The sequence below is a fragment of the Acomys minous genome (genome assembly GCF_964271855.1).
Source record: "Acomys minous genome assembly, chromosome: 8".
Lineage (NCBI taxonomy): Eukaryota > Metazoa > Chordata > Mammalia > Rodentia > Muridae > Acomys > Acomys minous.
In genome coordinates, this window is record NC_140489.1 from 8,685,047 (window position 1) to 8,711,839 (window position 26,793).

General features: G+C 50.6%; 1 protein-coding gene across 1 annotated transcript in view; it reads left to right on the forward strand.

Moving 5' to 3' along the window:
• CDC42BPB (CDC42 binding protein kinase beta) overlaps positions 1-26,793 on the forward strand; it is an 89,553-nt gene that overhangs the window by 47,644 nt on the left and 15,116 nt on the right. Inside the window, exons 6-23 of the mRNA XM_084793469.1 lie at positions 866-959; positions 3,182-3,382; positions 7,770-8,018; positions 8,829-8,908; positions 9,387-9,553; positions 9,637-9,756; positions 10,859-10,992; positions 12,025-12,267; positions 13,213-13,323; positions 14,705-14,949; positions 15,034-15,139; positions 15,422-15,546; positions 15,879-15,984; positions 19,143-19,291; positions 20,303-20,397; positions 22,181-22,260; positions 25,522-25,611; positions 25,856-25,933. Coding sequence (XP_084649595.1) covers positions 866-959; positions 3,182-3,382; positions 7,770-8,018; positions 8,829-8,908; positions 9,387-9,553; positions 9,637-9,756; positions 10,859-10,992; positions 12,025-12,267; positions 13,213-13,323; positions 14,705-14,949; positions 15,034-15,139; positions 15,422-15,546; positions 15,879-15,984; positions 19,143-19,291; positions 20,303-20,397; positions 22,181-22,260; positions 25,522-25,611; positions 25,856-25,933 — 2,473 coding nt within the window. The remainder of the gene's footprint in view (positions 1-865; positions 960-3,181; positions 3,383-7,769; positions 8,019-8,828; positions 8,909-9,386; positions 9,554-9,636; positions 9,757-10,858; positions 10,993-12,024; positions 12,268-13,212; positions 13,324-14,704; positions 14,950-15,033; positions 15,140-15,421; positions 15,547-15,878; positions 15,985-19,142; positions 19,292-20,302; positions 20,398-22,180; positions 22,261-25,521; positions 25,612-25,855; positions 25,934-26,793) is intronic.

Sequence of the window (26,793 nt, forward strand, 5' to 3'; positions counted from 1 at the left end):
GCAGTGGGGTCCCTGCGGGGCTGTCCCACGAGGCTGCAGTGGGGTCCCTGCGGGCTCTCCCACGAGGCTGCAGTGGGGTCCCTGCGGGGCCCACACAGTGCAGTCTGTGTCTGGTCCCTGCTGTGGATGTCAGACACGCTGCTATGCATGGTGCTGCTGGAAACAGACGAGCAAATAGTCTGTCATGATCTTACTCTTAGTGCTGTAAATAGGCCTCAGCCGGGCATTTGGGTGTATAGAAAGGCGGTTGACAGCATGGGCTTTGAGCAGCTTGCCTTGGCTATGTGACTGTGCCATTTGCTGTGGTAGCTGCTGTGTACAGGCTGTTCATCCTCTGTACAGAGTAGATTCTAGCCTGCAGCAGTCTGCCCCACATCTCCCCTGCCTCCATTACCTCTTCTGTTATATTTCTCCACAGCACTTTCCCCAGGCTACAGTGTGTGGTGCCATCTGAGACAATGCTGCACATTTGCTATTTGGATGTCTTTTTTTTTTTCCCCTGAGGGCCGGGGCGGGGCAAGGGTGGTGAGCACAGAGGCTAGAAGAGAGCATCAGATCCCTCACAGCTGGATTTCCAGGCATTGTGGAACCCTTGGCTATTGTGGTTGGTGAGATCCAAAGATTGAACATCAAGTACCCTTAACTTCTGAGCCATCTCCCTAACTCTAATATGCTATTTTCTGACCCTGTGGCCTGATGAGCCTCCTCAGGAACAGGAGCTACTCAGGGAACCATAGCCAGGGAGCAAGTGACAGGAGTTGAGGTGCTGCTGGGAGGAAAGTGCTGGCAGCGCTGCTCCAGATGCTTTGCTTGCCTGTCCCACCCACAGCGACAGTTCACGTGACTCTGCTTATTTCACCAACAGAGACATTAAGCCTGACAACGTCCTTTTGGACGTGAATGGACATATCCGCTTGGCTGACTTTGGATCCTGCTTGAAGATGAACGATGATGGAACTGTAGGTATCTTTGTTGTTGTTGTTGTTGTTGAAGACTGTCATTTGCTTTTGAGTTTGGCCTGTAGTTAAAAGGGGGTTAAGTGTTCAGTTTGATATAAAATTAAGAAAACCCGGCTTATTAATTGAATTAAGAAAATGAATCTGTTTAGTAGACAATTGAAATTTTCTATTTGGGGAATTTTTTTAAAGCTTAAAAATCATGTGTATGTGCAGATGTGTATGTGAGTGTGCAGATGTGCATGGTATGTGCAGATGTGTATGTGAGAGTACAGGTGTGCATGGTATATGCAGATGTGTATGTGAGAGTACAGGTGTGCATGGTATATGCAGATGTGTATGTGAGAGTACAGGTGTGCATGCATTTGGAGGCCAGAAGACAGCCTTGGGTGTCGTTCTTCAGAAGCCATTGTTTTTTGGAGACAAGGTCCTTCAATGGCCCAGAACTTACAGACTGGGTTCTACTGGCTGCTAGTGACCCCAGGATCCACCTCTCCCTGCCTCCCCAGCACTGGGGTTAGGGGGTGTGCCTCCGTTGTTTTCATTCCCCCTCCCCCATCTGTGCACGTGCACACACACACACCCCACTTCCTTTAACGATGTGGGATGAAACTGCAGAGCTTCAGATTCCCAGTGTTGTAAGGAAAGCAGCTACCTGCACAACTGTCCTTGGCCCTTCTGTTTTGTTCTTGTGTTGGCATTCGGGTGCCCCTGGGATTTGTCAGGGTCCTCAGACCTCCTGCAGCAGGTGAGGCAGCCCTTTCCTCTGAAAAACTCTGTCCTTTTGGGAGTGGCAGGCTCCCTCCTGTTCCAGGTAGCTTTCTGCCAGTGGGCTTTCTCAAGCTGGGCTCCTTTGTACCGAGCGCTGTGAGCACCAGCTGCCGTGCTCTTGGGGGGCAGGAGGGTGCTTGGCTCAGCTGGTGCCCCAGGTCAGATCAACACTGGAGCTAAGTGGCCTGTGAGTAGTTGGTCTGTCTTACCTCATTGGCCAGCTCCCCACCCTGTTTAACTGCACCATGTGTCACTGCATTCTCTCCTGTGGCCACAGCAGCCCCTGCAGCCCTACAAGGAAGCTTTGCTCCTTTAAGTTCTACACTTAAGTATGATGCCAGATATCCCGAACGTGGATGGCCAGACATGTCCTACCAGCATGTTTTCAAGCAGCTATGGGCAAGCACCAGCTGACCGTGCCACGCAGACGCTAGCTGACTGTGCTGCACAGGCCATACAGACGCCAGCTGACTGCTGCACAGGCAGTGGTGCCATGTGTGCTCTCCATTGCACTGCACTTTTTTATTTTTAAATTTCGACCCCACCTTGACTTCTTGGCAGATTGGTGCTATGGTCCAAGCCAAACCCATGCTTCTGATGATGAGAGAGCAGTGTCCTTGGACATGTTCACAGTGTCACCCTACCACAGTGACACTTACCCTCACCACCACCTTGCTGCTTGCAGCCACTGCAGGCTGTCTATGACCTGCTGTGCTGAAAAGCGCTGGGCAGAATCCCTGCTGTCCACTCAGAGTAATACTTCTTACACTGCTCACCCCGGGCACGCTTGTCCTCAGTTGCTCCTTCCAAAGGGGACCCTAGAGAGTCTGCTCTCTTCTTAGATGGGCCTATGACAGTGCCCCATTCCTGCCTAAGCCACTGTGGTGGCCACTGCTGTGCTGTGTCTCATCTGGTCATCTAACCCTCGCTTGGTTTCCTGTGCTAATTGGTTGGCACTCCCTGATAGCAGCTTTCCGGAGTGGAACCTCTGCTTCAGGTGTGTGTCTGCTGACGTGACATGAGGGAGGATTCTCTCTCAGACTTCCAAACAAAAGTCTTTATCTTGGAAACCCAGTTCATGCTGGGCCAAATTGCCAGTTTTCCCTGTAGATACACAGGATAGGCTATGCTAGGCAGCTACAGCCCCTGGGGGCTTTTTAGGAGCTTTTCCTTAGGAAAGTCAAGGGCTAGCCTGGGCACAGTGCCCACCCCTGGGCCACCCTGGGAGCATGGGCATCAGGTGTGGATTTGATGCCTCAGGGGACCCAGGCCCACTGGGAACATCACAGCGTGGAGGCTGCGAGAGTACTTGTATGTGTTGGGTCTTGAATCATCTGGTCTTTGATTCCTGATGATCATGTTGTTCTCGGTTACTGCCACATTCTAAGGAAAGTGGTAGAAATATATAGTTAACAATGTTCTTGTTTCTCTTCCTTACCCCTTTCCCCCCCAAGGTTCAGTCTTCTGTGGCTGTGGGCACACCTGACTACATCTCACCAGAGATCCTGCAGGCCATGGAGGATGGCATGGGCAAATATGGGCCTGAGTGTGACTGGTGGTCTCTGGGCGTCTGCATGTATGAGATGCTGTATGGAGAAACGCCATTTTACGCAGAGTCTCTGGTGGAGACCTATGGGAAGATCATGAACCATGAGGTGAGAGGCTGTGTACTGTCCTGGTGCCTGCATGGGCTGGTGTGTGTGTTGAGGAGGTGGTCGGAGGCTAATGGTGTTCAGACCACAGGGGTGGAGGGACAGGGAAAGGTGGGCAGAGGTTTGAGATACCATCAAACCTGCTGCACACATGGGGCAGAAAGGAAGGCATGCTTCAGTGGTGGCTCCTGTGTAATTGACAGGGCCTGTACTCACTGCCTTGGATTCTCTGGAAGAGAAGCAGGCTTGTGTGGAATGACCATGTGCTCATGTGACTGTCAAGTGTGAAGAGCTCAGAGTGGTGTAGGGAGGTCATTGTGGACACTGGCTTCCAATGCCCCCGGGGAAAGTTAGTCCCAGTGAGCTTGCCCCACACAGGGACAGTCAGTCAGTCACAGTGGGCTTGCCTCACACAGGGACAGTCAGTCACAGTGAGCTTGCCTCACACAGGGACAGTCAGTCCCAGTGAGCTTGCCCCACACAGGGACAGTCAGTCCCAGTGAGCTTGCCTCACACAGGGACAGTCAGTCACAGTGAGCTTGCCCCACACAGGGACAGTCAGTCCCAGTGAGCTTGCCTCACACAGGGACAGTCAGTCACAGTGAGCTTACCCCACACAGGGACAGTCAGTCCCAGTGAGCTTGCCTCACACAGGGATAGTCAGTCACAGTGAGCTTGCCCCACACAGGGACAGTCAGTCACAGTGAGCTTGCCTCACACAGGGACAGTCAGTCACAGTGAGCTTACCCCACACAGGGACAGTCAGTCCCAGTGAGCTTGCCTCACACAGGGACAGTCAGTCCCAGTGAGCTTGCCCCACACAGGGACAGTCAGTCCCAGTGAGCTTACCCCACACAGGGACAGTCAGTCCCAGTGAGCTTGCCCCCCACAGGGTCAGTCAGTCACAGTGAGCTTGCCCCACACAGGGACAGTCAGTCAGTCACAGTGGGCTTGCCTCACACAGGGACAGTCAGTCACAGTGAGCTTGCCTCACACAGGGACAGTCAGTCCCAGTGAGCTTGCCCCACACAGGGACAGTCAGTCCCAGTGAGCTTGCCTCACACAGGGACAGTCAGTCACAGTGAGCCTGCCTCACACAGGGATAGTCAGTCACAGTGAGCTTGCCCCACACAGGGACAGTCAGTCACAGTGAGCTTGCCTCACACAGGGACAGTCAGTCAAAGTGAGCTTACCCCACACAGGGACAGTCAGTCCCAGTGAGCTTGCCTCACACAGGGACAGTCAGTCCCAGTGAGCTTGCCCCACACAGGGAGTCAGTCACAGTGAGCTTACCCCACACAGGGACAGTCAGTCCCAGTGAGCTTGCCCCACACAGGGACAGTCAGTCACAGTGAGCTTGCCCCACACAGGGACAGTCAGTCAGTCCCAGTGAGCTTGCCCCACACAGGGACAGTCAGTCACAGTGAGCTTACCCCACACAGGGACAGTCAGTCCCAGTGAGCTTGCCCCACACAGGGACAGTCAGTCAGTCCCAGTGAGCTTACCTCACACAGGGACAGTCAGTCCCAGTGAGCTTGCCCCACACAGGGACAGTCAGTCCCAGTGAGCTTGCCCCACACAGGGACAGTCAGTCCCAGTGAGCTTGCCCCACACAGGGACAGTCAGTCCCAGTGAGCTTGCCCCACACAGGGACAGTCAGTCCCAGTGAGCTTGCCCCACACAGGGACAGTCAGTCACAGTGAGCCTGCCTCACACAGGGATAGTCAGTCACAGTGAGCTTGCCCCACACAGGGACAGTCAGTCCCAGTGAGCTTGCCCCACACAGGGACAGTCAGTCACAGTGAGCCTGCCCCACACAGGGACAGTCAGTCACAGTGAGCCTGCCCCACACAGAGACAGTCAGTCACAGTGAGCCTGCCTCACACAGGGATAGTCAGTCACAGTGAGCTTGCCCCACACAGGGACAGTCAGTCAGTCACAGTGAGCTTACCTCACACAGGGACAGTCAGTCACAGTGAGCTTGCCCCACACAGGGACAGTCAGTCCCAGTGAGCTTGCCTCACACAGGGACAGTCAGTCACAGTGAGCCTGCCTCACACAGGGACAGTCAGTCACAGTGAGCCTGCCCCACACAGGGACAGTAAGTCACAGTGAGCTTGCCTCACACAGGGATAGTCAGTCACAGTGAGCTTGCCCCACACAGGGACAGTCAGTCACAGTGAGCTTGCCTCACACAGGGACAGTCAGTCCCAGTGAGCTTGCCTCACACAGGGACAGTCAGTCACAGTGAGCTTGCCTCACACAGGGACAGTCAGTCACAGTGAGCTTGCCTCACACAGGGACAGTCAGTCCCAGTGAGCTTGCCTCACACAGGGACAGTCAGTCACAGTGAGCTTGCCTCACACAGGGACAGTCAGTCACAGTGAGCTTGCCCCACACAGCGCATCCTTATTTCTTCCCTGACCCCAGTGTGTTCCTTTGTTTTTTCACTTTGACATTGTTTTCCTTGTTTTCTCCATCTCCATCACCACTCCACAGTGCACACTTGGTTGAGCACAGGGCTTTCTTTGCACACGCTCAATGGCTGCCTTCCACAGAGCTGCACACCTGGCCTGTACCCCAGTGGGGTAGGGTTCCTTTTCCTGTCTGCTCCTGCACAGACATGCCCTGGCATGTCTGAGTGCAGGAAACAGAGTCACATGTTGTTACCTGTCTTTCAGCCACTGTCTCCCATTAATTGCTCATGTTGGGAGCAGATTAACATAAAAACAGCAAATTGCTTTATATTTCATTTCAAATCAAAGTAAAAACTATGCTTAGACTATCTTCCGGCTGGGGCGATGGGTCCATCAGTGCTTGTGTGCAGCATGCAAACCTGGGTTTGAAGCGCACAGCTGTGCCCTGTGGAGGGCTGGGCAGGCCCTGGAGCCAGCCAGTCTGGACAAGTCAGCGAGCTCCAGGGTCAGTGAGAGACGGTTTCAAAAATAAATAAGTAAAGAAAGAAAGAGGGAGGGTAATTGAGGAAGACCCCCCAGTGTGGACCTTTGGGGTGCATGTGCGTCTGTGTGTGTGTGTGTGTGTGTGTTGAGGTACACACGCGCGCGCACACATGTACACACACGCGCGCGCGCGCGCGCCTCCAGCAGATAGTGAGAGCTGCTCTTGTGGCATGAAGGTTGCCGTTACAGTAACTGCCAGGACTTCTGTGCGGGTGTCTTCTGAGGCCATTCTCTGAGCGTTCAGCACAGCCCTGTGGAGTGTGGAGCAGACACAGCTCCTTCACGTATGTGGTGCTGCACGACAGCTCAGCCCTCCAGCCCTGCGCTGTGTGAATGGGCTTCTGTTCATGCGGGTTTGGTGTTTTTTGTTTTTTTGTTTTCTGTCACACGCAGATATGTGTTTCTTATGGTGAGTGTAAGTTCTATCCTTTTTTAAAAACAAATCCCTTTTGTAAGGATACAACTAAACATTCTCTCGGTCAGGGTACAGATTCAGTACTTTAGGAGTTTTAATCTATTCTTTGTCCCTGATACCTAGGAACATATGGTTTGTGTGGAAACGACGCTGTTTTCTTTTTTTTTTTTTTTTTTGGTTTTTTGAGACAGGTTTCTCTGTGTAGCTCTGGCTGTCTTGGACTCATTTTGTAGACCAGGCTGGCCTCTAACTCACAGCAATCTGCCTGCCTCTGCCTCCCAAGTGCTGGGATTAAAGGTGTGCGCCACCAATGCCCAGCTTTTTTGTAAAATTTTTTTTCTGTTTTTTTTTTGTTTTTGTTTTTCTGTTTTCTTGTTTAAGGTGCAGTGCTGGCCAGGCCCTGAGCAGGCCATGCTGTCGGAGTCCCCACAGCACAGGTGTATACCTTCCTTGCTGTTTTGAGAGCCAGAAATCTAACCCCACTTGTGGGCAATAGTTGACAAGTCAGCAGTGATTTACTTATGTGTGTATGATACATGTGTGTGAGTGCATGTGCTGCAGCACATGTTGAAAGCCAAAGGGAAACTTTGTGGCTTTCTCTCCTCTCTTCACATGGGTTTTGGAGATCAAACTTCTTTTGCCAGGCTGCAAAGCAAGTAAGTGCCACTTACCCACTGAGCTGTCTCTCAGGCCCAAAGGGGATGCTTTTCTTACTTGCCTTTTTGGAAATAAGATTCCCTTGCTTTAGCCGAGCCATGGTGCCTGGCCGTGGTGGCGCATGCATTTAATCCCAGCACTCGGGAGGCAGAAGCAGGTGGATCTCTGTGACTTTAGGGCCAGCCTGGTCTACAGAATGATTCCAGGACAGCCGTGGCTACACAGAGAAGCCCTGTCTCATGGGTAATTCCCGAGCTTTGTCTCACACTTGATTAATTGTGAAGTGAGATTATTTCCTTGCCCTCTGCACCCCTCAGGCTTTCCTGACTGTGCCCTCGGGCTGTCCTTTCCTCCCCAGGAGCGGTTTCAGTTCCCGTCCCACGTCACCGACGTCTCTGAAGAAGCAAAAGACCTTATTCAAAGACTGATCTGCAGCAGAGAACGCCGGCTCGGGCAGAATGGAATAGAGGATTTTAAAAAACATGCGTTTTTTGAAGGTCTAAATTGGGAAAATATACGAAACCTAGAGGCACCGTACATTCCCGACGTGAGCAGTCCTTCTGACACTTCCAACTTCGATGTGGACGATGATGTGCTGAGAAACACTGTGAGTGCCGTAACCGAGGCTCGCTTCCTGGTGGGTCTGAGTACAGCAGTGTTTCCTGCTGTTCGCCTGACGAGGCTGGACATTGCAGAACTGAAGCTGGAGGGAGTTCCTGGTGCTCTTCCCGAGGAGCCCAAGTTCTGCTCCCAGCACCCTGGCTCTCTAGCTCTAGGAGTTCCAGCGCCTTCCCTGGTCTTTGCACATGCCTGCACACACATGGCAGAGACACACACTTAAAATAAGAATTAAAGCATCTGGGTGTGCTGACACGCCTTCAGTCCCAGCATCATTGGGAGACAGAGTGACGGGTAGGTCCTCTGAGTTCAAGACTAGCCTAGTCTCCATAGTGAATTCCAGGCCTGCCACATGCACACAGTCAGACCTTGTCTAAAAATTACATTGTTTTGTAAGTTTGCCTTAAAGCCTTTAGCTTATTAGTTCTTCGTCTTCTTTTAACATATGATGGCTCACTCTGATTCAAACAAACAAAAACATGTTCCTGTGGCGCACACATGAAACAACTTTGCTTTTTTTTTTCCCATATCTTGTACCTTTTTATTCAGTGTTAGATTCACTCTTGTGCCACAGCTTCGTTGTTGCCGTGGCTCCAGGTGCTGTCAGCCTCCACCTGGTGAGCCGCCCTGCCAGCCCACGCTGCTGCTGCTGCTGCTGCTGCGCTTTATACAGCTGGAGCTCAGGGTGGTGACACAGTAACAGAGGTTTTTCAGGGTGTTTGTTTGCTTGTTTTGTGGCACTGTGCTGCTTATTTGTAGGAAGATACATTTCATTTGTGTTCTCTGTGTGCTTATGTAGGAAATATTACCTCCTGGCTCTCACACCGGCTTCTCTGGATTGCATTTGCCGTTCATTGGTTTCACATTTACGACGGAAAGGTACGGCTGGGTTGATGCTTCTCATCACTCCTCAGAGGAGTAGACACAGCCTGAGAGTGCTGGGGGGACATCGCTCCCGGGAGAGGCCCAGGGGTGGGGTAGGCATGGAGCAGCAGCGGCTGGCTTTTTCTGTAAAGGCCACGATAGTGAGTTTGATCATGTACCACATCACAGTGTTGTAAACCCAACTCACTAGGCAAAATGCCTTAGTTTTCTTTTCCATTTGAAAGTGAGCAGTAGTTTCCAAGTCAGCGTCCGTCCCCTGTTGTGTCCTGCTCAGGCTCCCACCCCCCCCCACCCCCACCCAGTCACCTGTAGTCAGGAGGCTCTTGTCCAGCATTGGCTGGGTACACAATGAAGTCTTTTCACAGGTATTTTGTTTGCCACTTTAAAAAGACTCTCATCCCAGAAAGCCTCTAAATGCTAATGAAGCCACTGCCAGTTCTCAGTAGCTAAGAAAGTCTGTCGCTGTTTGCAGCTGCTTTTCTGACCGAGGCTCTCTGAAGAGCATGATGCAGTCTAATACGCTAACCAAAGATGAAGATGTGCAGCGGGATTTGGAGAACAGCTTGCAGATCGAAGCTTATGAGCGAAGGATACGAAGGCTGGAACAGGAGAAGCTGGAGCTGAGCCGGAAGCTGCAGGGTGAGTGCCTGGAGTGGCCCGCTGCGGGCGAGGGTCCTGCCGTGCACACACGGCTCGCATTCTCAGTGTCCTGCCTCCCTTAGAGTCCACCCAGACTGTCCAGTCCCTTCACGGTTCCACACGGGCCCTGGGCAACTCAAACCGAGACAGAGAAATCAAGAGGCTGAATGAAGAAATTGAACGTTTGAAGAATAAAATGGCAGGTAAGTGCTCTGACTGGCAGCCTCTTGCTCTTTATTTTAACTGGGGAGGTAGGGAAAAGCTAAAGCATTTGCACGCTTGTGAAGGGTTGTGGCACGTTGTCCACGTTCAGAGCTGTTCCTACCTTACTTGCTTTGATAATGTAGTTTTCTCCATAAACTCTTACTTTTCCCTTGACTTCACTTGCCTGGCTGTTGCCTCAGAATTCTAGGGGTTCAGCCTCCTACCTCCACCACTTTCTTCTTCCTTTTTTTTTAAAGAGTTGTTTAGCTCATGTGTATGAGTGTTTTGCCTGTATCTGTATGTGTACTCTGCTTGTGGGGCACCTGTTGAGGTCAGACGAGGAGGTCAGGTGCTCTAGAACTGGAGTTAGAAGCAGCTGGGAGCCACCGTGCGGTGCTAGGAGCCAGAACCAAACCCAGGTCCTCTGCAGGACCATGCGCTTTTAACTGCTGAGCTGTTTCTCCAGCACCATCCAATTCTGTTGATGGTTCCTGGTCCTGAAAACTTCTGAGGCTCACATCACTTCTGAACACATCCCTTCACCCCCTGTGGGTAGAGGCTTCCACCAGCCCGTCTCCAGGCTATGTTCAAAGGTCGTCCTCTCCATTTCTGATCAGACCCACCGTCCTGATTTTTAAAAATGGGGGGGGTGGGGGGATCTGAGTCCATTATTCACTAAGTAGAGTGTTGCCTTACACCCTGGGGAAGGGCCCATGCTTGCCTGGATGACAGCGGGTTAAGACAAGGCAGAGAGTCTCCAGAGTCAAACAGAAGCATAATATAAAATGTGAGCAGGCAAATACTGGGAGGCTGTAAGTAGTGTGTAAGGAAGTGGGAAGGCTTCGGAACGAAGACCTTGTGAGCCTGGCAAGAAGGTGCAGCAGGTGCTAGCCCCCAAATCTGACAGTTGCTGTTCAGTCTCTGCTGCCCACAGTTGGCCTCTGACCTCCGTACCCTCACTGTGGTGTACACATGGGCCCACACTACACAAACACATAAAGTAAATAAATGGAAACTGGTGACGATACGTTCAGGTCATTAAGTCAGCCACTGGAAAGTCACGGTCCATAGAGGAACACAGTTCATTTCTCTTCTGTCCAGATTCAAACAGGCTTGAGCGGCAGCTCGAGGATACAGTGGCACTTCGCCAGGAGCATGAGGACTCCACACACCGGCTGAAAGGCCTGGAAAAGCAGTACCGCCTGGTGCGGCAGGAGAAAGAAGAATTGCACAAGGTAGCACAGCCTGTCTTTGTGAGGAGGCCTGGGGGGTTTGGGGGGTGGGGACTCTGAGGAGGACTGTGTGTAAGGAGGACTGTGTGTGAGGAGGACTGTGTGTAAGGAGGCCTGTGTGTAAGGAGGCCTGTGTGTAAGGAGGACTGTGTAAGGAGGACTGTGTGTAAGGAGGACTGTGTAAGGAGGACTGTGTGTGAGGAGGACTGTGTAAGGAGGACTGTGTAAGGAGGACTGTGTGTAAGGAGGCCTGTGTGTAAGGAGGCCTGTGTGTAAGGAGGACTGTGTGTAAGGAGGACTGTGTGTGAGGAGGCCTGTGTGTGAGGAGGACTGTGTGTAAGGAGGCCTGTGTGTAAGGAGGACTGTGTGTGAGGAGGACTGTGTGTGAGGAGGACTGTGTGTAAGGAGGACTGTGTGTGAGGAGGCCTGTGTGTGAGGAGGACTGTGTGTAAGGAGGCCTGTGTGTGAGGAGGCCTGTGTGTGAGGAGGACTGTGTGTGAGGAGGACTGTGTGTAAGGAGGACTGTGTGTGAGGAGGCCTGTGTGTGAGGAGGTCTGTGTGTGAGGAGGCCTGTGTGTGAGGAGGACTGTGTGTGAGGAGGACTGTGTGTGAGGAGGCCTGTGTGTGAGGAGGACTGTGTGTAAGGAGGACTGTGTGTAAGGAGGACTGTGTGTGAGGAGGACTGTGTGTGAGGAGGACTGTGTAAGGAGGACTGTGTGTAAGGAGGACTGTGTGAGGATGCTTGTGTGTGAGGAGGACTGTGTGTGAGGAGGACTGTGTGTAAGGAGGACTGTGTAAGGAGGACTGTGTGTAAGGAGGACTGTGTGAGGATGCTTGTGTGTGAGAGGGACTGGCTCAGGTGGTGAGTACCCATATCCTGTAGGGCAGCCTGTTCCCAAGAGCACTTTGCAAACCCATGACTATAATCACTCACCAGCATTGGAATCTTTTAACTTTAATATGACAAAACACAGCTTCTGGGTTTCCAAGTCTTTGTAGAGCAAATGTAAAACTTACAGAAATCTTCTGCTTCAGCAATTGGTTGAAGCTTCAGAGCGATTGAAATCCCAGACCAAAGAACTGAAAGATGCCCACCAGCAGCGCAAGCGGGCCCTGCAAGAGTTTTCAGAGCTCAACGAACACATGGCGGAGCTCAGGTCCCAGAAACAGAAGCTGTCCCGTCAGCTCCGCGACAAAGAGGAGGAGATGGACGTGGCCATGCAGAAGATTGACTCCATGCGGCAGGACATCCGCAAATCTGAGAAGTTCAGGAAGGAGGTAGCTCTTCTCTACTTTTATTTATTGGGTGTGAGATGTGGCAGTCAGAGGACAACTGGCAGGGTCACTTTTCTCTTTGCACCATGTGGGTCGTGGGGATCAGAATCAAGTCATCAGGCTGAGGGGCACGTGCCTTCTGGTTTTAGGACTGTGAGTAAAATATATAAAAAATCACCTGTCTAGTGGCTAGGTACTTGAAAAAGGAAGAGTTTTGGTATTCTGGTGCTGTCTTGGGACTCAGGTGCCCTCAGTTACCCTGGGTGGTCTGGCTGTCCTGCAGTAATGGGCAGTGCACGCTAAGCAGCACTTGCTTGTAAGTCCTGTTAAATGGCCATGGTGGACGTGAACATGGACAGCCTGGCACCGCACCATCTCGGTCCTTCATTTTCAGGCCGTTTGTTAGCCCCAAATACCTCTTTGTTTTCTTAGTTTATTTTATAACCCAGATGTGTTTGTAGTGGTGGGCCAGTGAGCTAACTACACCTTAGTGGAACTCCTGAGAATTAAGGATGAAATGACAGGGTACCTGGGCTTTGTTTTAAAGAACCTGAGAATTTGGTCATACAAAAAAAAACAAGCTTGGTCTTTAGCTTATTGTCCCCTGTCAAACTGGATCCTGGGCATGTGCGGGTTTCTCTCCTTGTTTTGAGGATGTTTGAATTTTTCATTTAAAAGAAAAAACAGATTTTAAAAATTATACCTTCCTATGTCAGGATTGTTTCCACAAATTGGGAGCTTCTCTTGAATTTAACTCTAAATTTACCTGCTTAACTAGAATGCAGGCTTATTTCATTACCAGTGGTCATAGTCAGCCATTCCTGACTCAGCCTTCAACTCATGGTGACTCTGGTCAAGTTAAGACTGTACAGAGACTCTGCTGGACCTGCTGCACCACGGCCCTGGGGCCCGTTCTGTTTCACAAAAGGCTGATGTGCTTTTCCTTAGCTGGAGTCTCAGCTCGAGGACGCGACTGCCGAGGCCTCCAGAGAGCGGAAGCTGCGTGAGCACAGCGAGAGCTTCTGCAGGCAGATGGAGAGCGAGCTCGAGGCCCTCAAGGTGAGGCTGCCCTCCCAGTGGCCACGGCCACTGTCTGCCAGGCATGGTTGTTGGACCAGGGTCTCCCAGGGCAACTTCCAGGAAGTAATGTATGAGAGGAAGTGGAGGATGTGGCCGCTGCTGTTTCAACAGTTTTCATTATAAAAGCCAAGTTCATTTCTTTGTTGTATAAAAGTTTTAGGTGTTTGTGGTCAGTATTGTCAAGTTAGCAGTGATGCCTCCTTCCTGTCCTGAGTTCCTATACTTGGTCATGCTCAGTTATGGAAAAGCCATGTCAAGCCCATGTCCTGTTTTTGATGTGACAAAGGCAAGCCGCTCATCACCTAGGACCAGCTGATGGGGTCAGAGGGCAGTAAGAAGGCTAAGAGAAGGAACTGTCGTGCGTGATCTTGGAGGAGTGGCCTACTCTTGGGGGCCTGGGCCTCCATGCCCTTGTAGTAGTGATGATATCCTCTCCTTCGAACCCCATGTGCCCACAGTTGTCTTTGCTACCACCACCATTTCCTGAGACTCTCTTTGCTACCTCTTTGCCTCTCTGTACTCCTCACACACAGCCAGCAGTGACTGTAGCAGGACTATCAGGGGGCCTACACCCCTCACACACAGCCAGCAGTGGCTGTAGCAGGACTATCGGGGGCCTACACCCCTCACACACAGCCAGCAGTGGCTGTAGCAGGACTATCGGGGGCCTACACCCCTCACACACAGCCAGCAGTGGCTGTAGCAGGACTATCGGGGGCCTACACCCCTCACACACAGCCAGCAGTGGCTGTAGCAGGACTATCGGGGGCCTACACCCCTCACACACAGCCAGCAGTGGCTGTAGCAGGACTATCGGGGGCCTACACCCCTCACACACAGCCAGCAGTGGCTGTAGCAGGACTATCGGGGGCCTACACCCCTTCTTTGGTGCCCTCTGGACCTGGTCTGCAGTGTGCTCAGCCTGAGTCAGAGCTGCTCCCTGCAGCCCTCCGCGGCCATGTCAGCCTTCCTAGTGGGCCAAGTTCATCCTCATGCCAGCGTGCCTGTGCTTAAAAGCCTCCACAGGCAAGATGGTGGCACGCCTACCTGTGTCCCGCCACTCTTCTTCCCTACTTAATGGTTTGCTGTCACCACCTCCCAGTGCCCCAGTGTCACCTCAGTCGCTGGAAGGTTTGTGACAAGGAGCCAGCACTCTAAGAGTATTGGTGGATGAATGAGTAAACAGCATGACGCTGCAGTACAACGCCAGTCACATGTCTGTCCCCAAGCTCTCCCACGTCAGCTGCTGTGCCTGGTGCAGTCCTAGATGGCAGAGGCCAGCAAGTAGAGAGAAGGAGAAGGCACCATGGCCCTTGAGGGAGGACACAGATTGTCAGCTTATTGCGACCTTTATCTGAAGGTGAAGCAGGGAGGCCGAGGGCCAGGCTCCACCCTGGAGCACCAGCAGGAGATCTCCAAAATCAAGTCGGAGCTTGAGAAGAAAGTCCTGTTCTATGAGGAGGAGCTGGTGCGCCGAGAGGCCTCCCACGTGCTGGAAGTGAAGACCGTGAAGAAGGAGGTGCAGGACTCGGAGAGCCACCAGCTGACCCTGCAGAAAGAAGTCTTAGTACTGAAAGATAAATTAGAAAAGTCAAAGCGAGAACGGTAAGTGTTGGCGGTGTCCGGTGAGAGGCGGAAGGTGTCGCCAGGCTGAGGCGTGCGCCTGAGCTTTCTCCTTCACCCGCGCAGGCACAGCGAGCTGGAGGAGGCGGTAGGTACCGTAAGAGACAAGTACGAGCGAGAAAGAGCCATGCTGTTCGATGAGAACAAGAAGTTAACAGCTGAGAATGAAAAGGTGACTTGATGTCCACACTGCCATTCGGGGGAGATGGGGAGGTAGCTGTTGTTTCACTTGGGTCTTTTGGAAGCGTAGCGCCTATTTTAAATATTTTAATATTCAGATGAAATGATACATGTCGTCCTTTAAGTGGGGTGTCTGGTTTGTCGAAAGCTGCTCCTCCTCGGGTTAGCAACAGTGAAGTCCACAGTGCTGATGAACCGCAGAGCCGGTGTCACCACGCTGCGTAGTGAAGAGGCGCCAGCAGCCATGTGATGTGATGGCATTGTTTAATTTCAGCTTTGTTCCTTTGTGGATAAACTAACAGCCCAAAATAGACAGTTGGAAGATGAGCTGCAGGATCTGGCATCCAAGAAGGAGTCGGTCGCACACTGGGAAGCACAGATCGCCGAGATCATTCAGTGGTACGTGCTAGTGGGGCGTGAAAGGCTTCTGCCTCGGCTGCACGCTTTGCCGCAGGCTGGAATACACCTCACTGCTGTTTGCCTGAACTCCTACCTCTGGAAGCAGTCAACTAGTGGTGGGGACACCCCTTAGGACTTGGGTTGAACTGTTTATGCTCCTCAGGGTGGGTGACACAGTGGGGAATGTCCATGGCCGATGTGCACACAACTGGGGAGACCCTAAAGGGGGCAGAGCCAGTCTGTGCTGTGGACGCAGCTGGTGCTCTGCCACAGTGCCTGGGGAAGGCAGATGCTGCTCATCCTCATAAGACAAACACCTGTCCCCTGTGTAGGGTCAGCGATGAGAAAGATGCCAGGGGCTACCTTCAAGCCCTTGCTTCTAAGATGACCGAAGAGCTTGAGACTTTGAGAAGTTCTAGTTTGGGATCAAGGACACTGGTAAGATGCTGTCTAAAGGTTGGCTTCTCCTAGATAGCTCACTCAGGTGCCGCTTGGGGGACACCTGGCCTCTGTCAACCCAGGCTTCTTATGGAGTGATTTCTTCAGTTGTCAACTTGTGATGTAGCCCAGGTTGACTTAGAAATCACTGTGTGACCAGTCTGTCTTCAAACTCGGGGTCCTCTTGCCACCCTCAACTCCCAAACTTCCTTTCTCAGTGTGTGTGTGTGTGTGTGTGTATGTGTGTATGTGTGTGTGTGTGTTTGCATGTGAGTATGTATGCATTTGTTTTAGCATGTGTGAAGTGTGCATGTGTGGGTATATGTGTGTGTGTGAGCATGTATGAATATGTGTATGAATGTGAGTTGTGTGTGTGTGCACATGTGTGCAAGTGTGTGTATACACGGGTGTATGTGCATGTGGGTGAGTGAGTGTGTGTGTTTATGTGTGTGTGTGGGCACGCACTTCTAAGCACATGGGAATATAGATGTTCCTACAGGCCGGAGGCATCAGAGCCTCCTGGAGTTGAAATTACAAACTACTGTGCACATCTGAAAAAGAGCCCTGGGAGCTGAACTTACGTCCTGTGCGGGAGCAGGTTCTGCCTTCAGCTGCTGGCGCATCGCTCCCGCCCGCATCTCTCTCAAGACTATACATTTATGAGTAGAATTGTGTGTGTATAAGTGATAAAAGGTCGGCTCACATTTTATCCTAGTTGAAGGGCTATTTTCTTAGGGGCAGGGTTGGGGGATGACAGGGGCACAAGGAGAGGTACTCAGCTAAGACCTGTGCTGACCGTTGCTAGCTGTGGTCACGTCCCACTTTTCTCCATTTTTGTCAAAATGCAGCAATTTAAGATCATTCTTTTTATTTTTTATTTGGCTTTTCAAGACAGGATTTCTCTGTACAACAGCCCTAGATGTCTTGGAACTCTTTTTGTAGAGCAGGCTGGCCTAAAACTCCCAAACATTTGCCTGCCTCTGCCTCCCAAGTGCTGGGATTAAAGCCTGCGCCACCACTGCACCATTCTGCCGCAGTCAGAAAGCCGCCATGCACTTTGCCCTATAGTAGATTCTAGATTAAGAAACATGAATTAGAATATTGAGTCAGTTTGGTGTTAGGGCAATAACTTAGCTGGTAAAGTGCTTGCTGTGCAAATATAAAAACTTCAGTCTTGTCCTCTGCCCCTGTCACCCTCACTGGGAGGACAGATGATGGTGAGAGGGTGCTTTTCAGAAAATAAAGGGAGGAAACTCGTGAACAATACCCGGAGTTAACGTCTGACCTCTGTACTTCGCACCCATGTGCAAACATACGCAGCAGAAACAAATAAAATGCTAAAGAAGTTAAAGAATATTCTGTAAATATATTCTATTGCCAGGTGTTGGTAGCGCACGCCTTGAATCCCAGGACTCGGGAGGCAAAGGCTCTGTGAGTTCTAGGCCAGCCTGGTCTACAGAGCAAGTTCCATGACAGCTAGGTATATACCGAGAAACCCTGTCTCAAAAAACAAAACAAAACTCCAAATGTATGTCCTGTTTCCCCTGTTCTGTCCTGGCTGTGTTTGCATGTACAGGTTTGACTCCGTTTATTTGCACTGAGGAAAAGCTGGTTTACTTTATCCACTGTGGCGTCTTTATTCTAGCAGGTTATTCCTGTATTCCTTCTTTTCCTCATAATAATTTTAGCCTTTTAGTGTAAGTAGGAATTAGTAATGACAGGCCCTAGGATGAAGAAGTAGCAAAATGTTTCAGCATATGGGGAGAAGCTAATAGACCCCCATGTGGTTTAGAAATATCCAGTGAACCCACACAGAAACGGTACCACAAAAATTAGATTTATTCTGTTTTAAAATTACAGCAGACATGATGGTGTGCACCTTTGGCCCATCACCTAAGAGGCAGAGGCAGGAAGATCTCTATGAACTCAAGGCCAGCTTGGTCTACATAAACTGTTCTAGGCTAGCCAGGGCTATACAGAGAGACACTGTCTCAAAAAAAGAAAGAACGAAAGAAAGAAAGAGGGAAGGAAGGAAGGAAAGACCTAAGTAGAGGTGCTGGAGAAACAGCCACTTCCAGATGCAGGTAAAGGTTCTTGTTGCCGAGTCTGATGGTGTGAGTTCAAGCTGCAGTGAAAAGAGTGTGCCTCCCACCCTACAGTTCCTTCTGGCCATTGCATGTGTCCCATGGCACAGCCACACACACAAATAAAAATGTTTTGTCTGCATGTATATATGTGCACTACATGTGCTCAGTGCTGGCAGAGGTCAGAAGACGGTGTTAGAGCCCCTGGAACTGGGGTTACAGATGGTTGTGAGCCACCCAGTGAGTGCTGGGGACTGAACTCAGATCCTCTGGAAGGGCAGGAAGTGTTCTTCACTGCTGAGCCATCTCTCCAGCTCAGAATGAAAAAGAGAACAGAAAAAAATTAAGCAGAGCCAAGTGTGGTGATGCACACCTACAGTCCTCAAACTGCAAGCTGCACAGGAGGGTTAGGAGCTTAAGACCAGCTATATATAGCCCGCTTGGGAGCTGGGCTACATATGAGAGTCTCTCAAAGTTTTGTTAGTTTTTTGAGACAGAGTCTTACTTTGTAACTTGGCTGGTCTGGAACTTGCTATGTAGACAGGCTGGCCTCGAACTCTGCCTTCTGAACTCTGGGATTAAGTCCCACCATACCCAGCTTAAGCTCTTCTTTCAAAGGACCTCTATGAATGGCTGGAGAGGTGGTGGTTCAGAGATGCGCTGACCTTCCATGGAACCCAGGCTTGGTTCCTAGCACCCTGGCCTGAACGCTCACAACTGTCTGTAACTCCAACCCCAGGAGATCCAGTGCCCCTGGTCCCTGTGGGTACTTGCACTTACGTGGCCATATGAACACACATACACCCATAGTAAACAAAATTATAAAAAATAATGGCTGGAGATTCATCTCAGTCCTAGGGCACTTACCTGGCAAGCCCTTGCCCAGCACTACAAAAAGAAAAAAATTGCAAATATTAAAACTACAAACAGGACTGATGAAAGTTAATTTGTAAATACAGTACTAAAGTGTAAGACTGAAAATGTGAGTTACCTGTTTATATTCATTGTATTAAGTAAATTTTATTTTTTTCATTAATTTAAAGTGTATGTTTGTTATTTTAACCAATGTCAAAGGATCCACTTTGGAAAGTTCGACGGAGTCAGAAGCTGGACATGTCTGCACGGCTAGAATTGCAGTCTGCCCTTGAGGCGGAGATCCGGGCCAAACAGCTTGTTCAGGAGGAGCTAAGGAAGATCAAAGATACAAACTTATCCTTTGAAAGGTGGGTGTCCTGGAGCTGGGGTCCTGTGTGGCCTTGGAGGATGCCCGTGAGCTGGTCCACACTTTGTTCTCCTCACCTGGGAAATCAGTGGACAGCATTTGCCATTCCAGAGGAGCACACAGGGTCCCTAAGTCAGGGTGACTAGAAATGAAAGGTTTATAGCACACGGTGCTTCTTAATGCAAGCTAGCCGGAGCGCCTGCACCTTTCCTACAGGGAACAGTTCAGTGTTCTCAGGCCATAGTGAGGAACCTCGGTGCACACCTGTGACCCCGGCACTCCAGAGTTCAAGGCCATCCTGGACTATACAAAAGTCATAAAGGGCTGATTGTGGGGGTCAGGTCAGGGGTAGCGAGCCGCCTTGCATTTGCAGTAGCCTGGATTAAGTCCTGTGACCATCATACGTCCCAGTGAGGTAGACCTTGTTACTGCTGTTCTACAGGCGGTAAGACCCAGGTGCAGCTCAATGGAGGCGAGGTCGTGTGCTCAGTGTCCTCTTGATAACGTGTGGCCAAGTCGGCTGGGTCCTGCCCTCCCGGCCAGATCTTATGTTGCTAGCTCTGTCCTGGGACAAGACGTACTTACGAGCCAGGTTCTCGGGGCCCCCACACTCGTGTGAGTTCCCCTGGTGTCAGTCATGGGAAGGTCTTTTCCAGGGCGACAGTCAGATACTCACCCTCAGCTTAATGAACTACCCTGTCCTTGACCAGGACCTTATCTAGATGCCTTTGCTTCACTGGTGTTAAGGCAAGTCTGTTGTAGGCCAGAGCCTTGTCTAGATCCTCCGTCGCTGCTTGCTGGTTGCTGGGGAAACAGACTTGCGCTCCCACAGCCCCTTAACCATGACATTAATTCTGTGTTTGAATTCATGCTTCTGAACTGTCTGTGCTGTGCTGCATGGGAGGCCCGGCATGTCATCAGCCGTTCTCAGGGAGCCAGGAGAGCCCGCCTCCTTCTCTAACACACCGTAAAACACGTACTCAGTGCACTTACAGCTATTTACTTATTTCAGCAAACTAAAGGAATCGGAAGCCAAAAACAGAGAATTATTAGAAGAAATGCAAATTCTGAAGAAAAAGATGGAAGAAAAATTTAGAGCAGACACAGGTAAATTAAAAACGTAAAGGTTTGAATTATTAAATATCAGCCTTTTCTAATGAGTGGTTTTGGTTTTATAGCTATTTTTATTTGTATAAAATACTTCCAAGGTAGTATTGATTCTAATGAGTGGTTTTCTTTTTATAGCTATTTTTAGTTGTATAAAATACTTCCAAGGTAGTAGTGGAAAAATTTTAAGACAGTATGTTTAAAAATACTTCCCCCAAATTAGTGATAGTTTTTGGTCAGTTCTTGCTTTGAAAATGAAAGCACATGCACACGCGCACGCACACACACACCTGTGCGCTCAGTTGTTACACATTCATATCCCCTGGTCACACAAAAGGTAGTCTTATTCTGTGCTGGAGAGACCACAGCCCATGGCAACCATCTGGAGCCCTTGTGCAGCTGCCTTTTGCTCAGCTGCAGGGTGCAGTGCTGTGATGTTGATGTGTAATCCCAGCACTCCAGACGCTGAGGCAGGAAGGTCCCTAGTTTGAGGCCAGACTGGAGTCTATAGATTTTAGCCTCTTGCCCGGGCACGTCAGGGAGTGGCTATGTGCGTAGGGCAGTCCATGTGTTGGGATAAAACTTTAGAAGTAAGACTTTGACCACACCTGAGGGCAGAAGGTCTCCTCTGTCAGTCTGTGACATGAGGGCTTGTCCCACAGCCCACACTCAAAATGGACTTCACATTCAGAATTCTCCACACAAATAAATAGGCGTCATCTCAGTACAGGAATTTGCGTTCGTTTGTGTCTTAAAATTTGGGTTGTCTTACATTTCAGAAGCTTTTTTTTTTTTTGGGTGGGGGGGAGGCAGTGTTTAGAGACAGGGTTTCTCTGTGTAGCCTTAGCTGTCCTGGACTCACTCTGTAGACCAGGCTGGCCTCGAACTCACAGCATCACAGGGATCCGCCTGCCTCTGCCTCCGAGTGCTGGGATTAAAGGCGTGGGCCACCACTCCCAGCTTCAGAAGCTTTTTATATATTGAGGATACAATCCTTTTTTATGTAGGTTGCTGCTATTTTTTCCTACTTTGACTTGCTAAGAAATAGCCTTTCTGGGCTAGGATTGTTGCTTAACATTAGAGTGTTTGCCTTATACACACAGAGCCCTAGGTTTGATCTCTTAACACCACAGAAACCATGTATGTTGCACATACTTGTCTCTACCTGAGACACTGCCCCCCCAAAAAAGCTTTTCATATTTTTGTGTTCAGCTTATTAATTTTGTCTTTCCTTGAAAAGGGAAATATTCCTAGCTGCAGGCTGATCAGAGAACATGAGTCCATTTTCCTGGTCACGTTATTCTGTGTATGTTGCTGGTATGCGTGTCTGCGTCACTTGCTTGCCTGGAGCCTGTGCAGGCTAGAAGAAGGTGTCAGATCCTCTGGAAGCATCTGGGTTGAGCATCTGGGCATCCAGTGCAGGTCTTTGGAGGTGTAGCCAGCGCCGTGACCATTGAATCACCTTCTCAGCCCCCTTCCTCATTTTTTAAAAACAACAAGACAGAATCTCACTGTGTTGCTCAGGCTGGCCTCAAACTCCTGACCTTCCCATCCCAGCCTTGTGAGCGCTGAGGTCATTGCCCCAGCCTGGCCTGAAGCTCATGGTGTCTCCCCAGCTCTGCTCCTTTTAGTCGAGCCTCTGACCTGTGCTCGTGGCTCTCTGGCTTTCTTGAGCGAAATGTATTAACCCCACCTACTCTGGAGTCCCATCAGTTGACACTTCCTTTAGGGAAGACTGGTGGTGTCGATGGTTTTTGCCTCAATTTTCTTTTCTTTATTGCAGGGCTCAAACTTCCCGATTTCCAGGATTCTATCTTTGAGTATTTCAACACTGTTCCTCTTGCACATGATCTGACCTTTAGAGTGAGTACTGCTTTTCTGAAAATAAGTATGCAAGTTAGAAATGGTGGGATGTAAGCTGGTGTGGTGGCGCACACCTTTAACCTCAGCAGTTGGGAGGCAGAGGCGGGTGGATCTCTGAGTTTGAGGCCAGCCCACTGTACAGATTGAGTTCCAGAACAGCCAGTGCTACACAGAGAAACTGTCTCAGAAAGAAAGAGGTGGGGGGAGGGGAAGTAGAATGTGATTTCAGTACCTGTGAGCCCAAAATGGCCCAGGAAACGAAGGTCTGACATTTATGTGAGAGTTGCACCAGGTGACGTCATGGGCAGGGAAGTCACCTGTGTGAAGGTAGAGAACGCTGAAGGTGTTGGAACTGTTCCTGGAGCCTGGGTAGAACTGAGAAAATGCTTAGCCTTTTCAGTGCGGAAATCTACTCTGGCCTCTGGCTGTGTAGTGAGGATTTGGGACAAAATTTAAAATATAAATAATAAGAGTCATGCTGCCAATCTGGGCCTTCTGTATGAGTACAGCTTGCACACAGTGGATAGTGGGAAAGTGGTTTATAAGTGAGTGACTCAATGCCATGCACTTTCCTGTTTCCCTGCCTGTCCTGCCCATCACTGACCAGTGTGGCGGCTTGTCCCCAGTGAATGCCGCGCAGAGTGGCATGAGCCCACTCCGCCTTTCACACAGCGTCCAGGGCTGCTTCTCTCCCCTGGAACAGTGGGTGGACTTGCTCTCCTAGTCCCTCGCAGCACACATGCTGTGGGAACGGTGAAGGCTGGGGTGCAGCTCAGTGGCAGCACTTGCCCCAGTACTTACAGGCGTGGGCAGCTGGGAGAATGAAAGTGCAAGTCATTAGTGGAGCTTCTGGTGAGGCACCTAATGCTGGTGCTCCAAACTTGTTATTTACTCTTGGCCCTTCCAGAAAGTCCAAAGGCAGCATTGTGAGCACTCCCCCTCACCCGGCGTGTGCTACATGTGTGCACGCCACTTCCCGCTCCGCCTGCCTCCCTCCCTCTCTCACAGACGCAGTTTGTTTTCTCTGGCCTAGTTGATAGTGGCTTCAGACAGCAGTGACCGCAGAGTACTCAGTCTCCTCTCTGTGAGCTGTAACACCATCCTAAAGCTGCATCAGCAGCATCACCTCAGGTCTGGCCTGGCTGTGTCCTGGACAGCTGGTTTCTTCCAGTTCAGGACCCACCAGGAGGTCACTGATAGTATTTAATCATCAGGGTCTAGCTAAATAGCCTGTCTCCTCCTGCTTAGGATAAAGTGGAATGCCCTGCACTGGGGGTTCATAGCATGCTCCCCCGTGGGGGGTTGGCATTGAGTCTGCACAGGAGACAGGTTTCCTTTCTGTTCAAAAGATCGCTTTGCAGCCGAATCACTAGGTTGAAGTGGCATCAGGTGGAGTCCCTCCCATTGGGAGCAGGGAGCAGTCGCAGGTGACCACAAGGGCATATTGCAGCACTTACAGCCTGAACCATGCAGGGCACTCGGGCGTTTCATTCACTAGGTTGGTTAGTTTGGTTTTTTGAGACAGCGTTTCTCTGTGTAGCCCTGGATGCCTTGGAACTTGCTCTGTAGACCAGGCTGGCCTAAGTCCTCAGTTCTTTTTTCTTTTCATTATTTTTTTTTCTTTTGTTAGTGTGTTTTGTTTCGTTTTTCAAGACAGGGTTTCTCTGTGTAGCTTGGCTGTCCTAGAGATCACTATGTAGACCAGGCTGGCCTTGAATTCACAAAGATCCTCCTGCCTCTGCCTCCCAAGTGCTGGGATTAAGGGCGTGTGCCACCACCGCCCAGCAAGCCCTAATTCTTCTAATGGATCATAACAGTGTTGCTCACGCTGGACAAACCTTACTGTGGGCAGAGCGGGTTGCAGAGAGCTCAGCTTCCCCAGCATGGGAGCCGCAGCATGGACCGTTCAGCATGGAGGTAGAGCAGTCTGCAGAACACCTCATTTGCTGTCCAGCATGCTGCCATTTTTAGAGCCTCCTCAGCCCTTTCTAATTTGAGTGGTGTGACATGTGTTTCCTTTGAGAGGATCAGGATCCATGTTAACGGTTTCCAGACTTGAGATCTACTTTGAGCTCTTCCTGTACTGCCAGATTAAACACTGCTGCCTTCTAGAAATGGGTCTCCTGGACTTTCTTGCCAGGGTGTACTGGGTGGGAAATGATCATTTGTGTCCTCCTGTCTGTTACACCAAGGACTCGCTCTCCTCCTCGTCTGCATCTTCTCTGCTGGCCTTGTGGGAGGACGTAAGTGACTGCAGATGCTCTCAGGGTCGCTCTCAGAGACAGTGTCCTATATACTCTGGTTTCTGAGTCTGTGTCCTTTGATTAACAACTTAGAAAACTGGGCTTTTACGCTGCTAAAAATTACTTTATAGGCTTGCCCTTCGCTTACCAGGTGGTTCACTAACTTGTTTGGCTTGCCTTGTGGGTGACACTCACATTTACTAGCTTTACTCATTCCCTAATTAATGTTCCTGTCCGCAGAGGGTCCGTTTACCAACTCTAGCACTGCAGTGTGCAGTTGTACCTGTGCAGGGTGTGACCCCCCCCCCCAGGACCCGTTCCCCTCTAAACATGGAGTTTACTCAGGGTCTGATCACTGCAGCTATTGGAAGCTGGGGTCCGAATGGCAGCAGGTCAGCTGTAGACGCTTCTCTGCACACTCCCATGCACTTGCTGTGTGCTGGAAGAGTGGCAACCTGTGCCCGTGTGGCACTGTATGTCTCAGGGATAGCCCTGCACAGAGGTTCCCCTCAGATAGCTCATCGTGTGGTGTGCCTGTGAGCATGGAACTGTCAGAGGAAGACCTTCAGCCAAGTGCCAGCTCTAGCCGTCAGGGCTCTGTGGGCAGGATAGAATCGTCTCTTGATTTCTGGAAGGAAGTTAATAAGCATCTGGTCTGAGGACTGCCTGAGGTTGGTATTCCCAGGTCCATAATGTATGTATGTATGTTTTTACTGTGGCCCTTGCTGGCTTAGAACTCTCTGTTTAGACCAGGCTGTCCTTACACTCACAGAAATCTGCCTACAGGATGCTGCCTAACAAGCCCAGGCCCCAGTTCTGACTTTTAAATGGCTGGAGGGAGAGAAGGCTCAAGCTAGGGAGGTGGCCAGGTAATAGGAATTTGCCACTCCCTGGGAGGCAGGATAGCTGTGAATAAACAGGTTCATGGTGAGAGCTGAGCGCAACTAGGATACAGGGGACCCTAGCCCCTGACAGAATACACTGTCCAGGAAAAAATAACATCCTTTTCTTTTCACAGACCAGCTCAGCTAGTGATCAGGAAACACAGGCTTCAAAGCTGGATTTGTCCCCGTCAGTGTCTGTGGCCACAAGCACAGAGCAGCAGGAGGTGAGACTGGGTGCTCTGTGCACCCTAGGGCCTGCTGTGCACCTAGGACCGCTGGCGGGCTCCCTGCCCATCTCTCCCCCTCAGAACTGTGTGAGACCATCATTTGAATGAGGAAAAGGGGACCTTGCCAGGTGTCTCAACAATGTAGTAAATTAGAATGTTAATAATTTATAAATTCTAGAGAGAAACCCCAGGTAGAACCTGGCAGCTAAGCTGAAACTCACCTCTCCACATTTTCTCCTAGGATATGGCTCGGCCCCAGCAGAGGCCGGCTGCTGTGCCGCTGCCCAACACACAGGCCCTCGCCATGACTGGACCAAAGGTAAAGCCTTTCTATCACTGGGTACCCTCTTGGTTTAGAAGATAAATTTTGTACAAAATACCTGTGTGGGTTTTGAACACACAGGGTTTTGAGATAGTCCCTTCCCTCTGTTTCCTTATTAGTCCCTGCTTGGTAGGCAGTGGAGGCTCTCACATCCAGTTGCTTGAGAGCCATATGGTTCCCAGAATTCAACGGAGATGTCCGCAGTGTGGGTTAAAGGGAGCTGTCCGCAGTGTGGGTTAAAGGGGGCTGTCCTCAGTGCCGGTTAAACGGAGCTGTCCGCAGTGCGGATTAAAGGGGGCTGTCCACAGTGCGGGTTAAAGGGAGCTGTCCGCAGTGCGGGTTAAACGGAGCTGTCCGCAGTGCCAGTTAAACGGAGCTGTCCGCAGTGGAGCTGTCTGCAGTGTCAGTTAAGCAGAGCTGTCGCACCATGCAGTTTGAGCCTTGGCTTTTGCGTGAGCATTTCAAGAATGTGGCACCTCGGAGCACTTGTTTGTCTTCACCTTGTTTTCCTTACGAGCCTTGAAGCCCACTGGGTCATTTTAGGTCTTAAGCTTCCCAGTTGCGCAGGCCCTGAGGTTCTAGCTTGGGTGAATTTAGCCTGTATGCCTGGCACAGGCCCTTTTTTAACTTTAGATTCAGACCTGGTTTATTAATGTTTTTCCTTGGAGACCTGAGTATAGTTTGTGCTTTGGCTTTGGGACTTAGGCTCTTGTAAAGTAAGAGTGCTGTCTTATTCACACTTAAGAGACAAATCCCAAAATCCATTTGGTGCTGCTCGTGACCGAAGTAGAACCAGTTGTGAAAGGCAACCCCGGGACCCTCCCCTGCCAGGCTTGTCTGTAATGAAAGTATCTGAA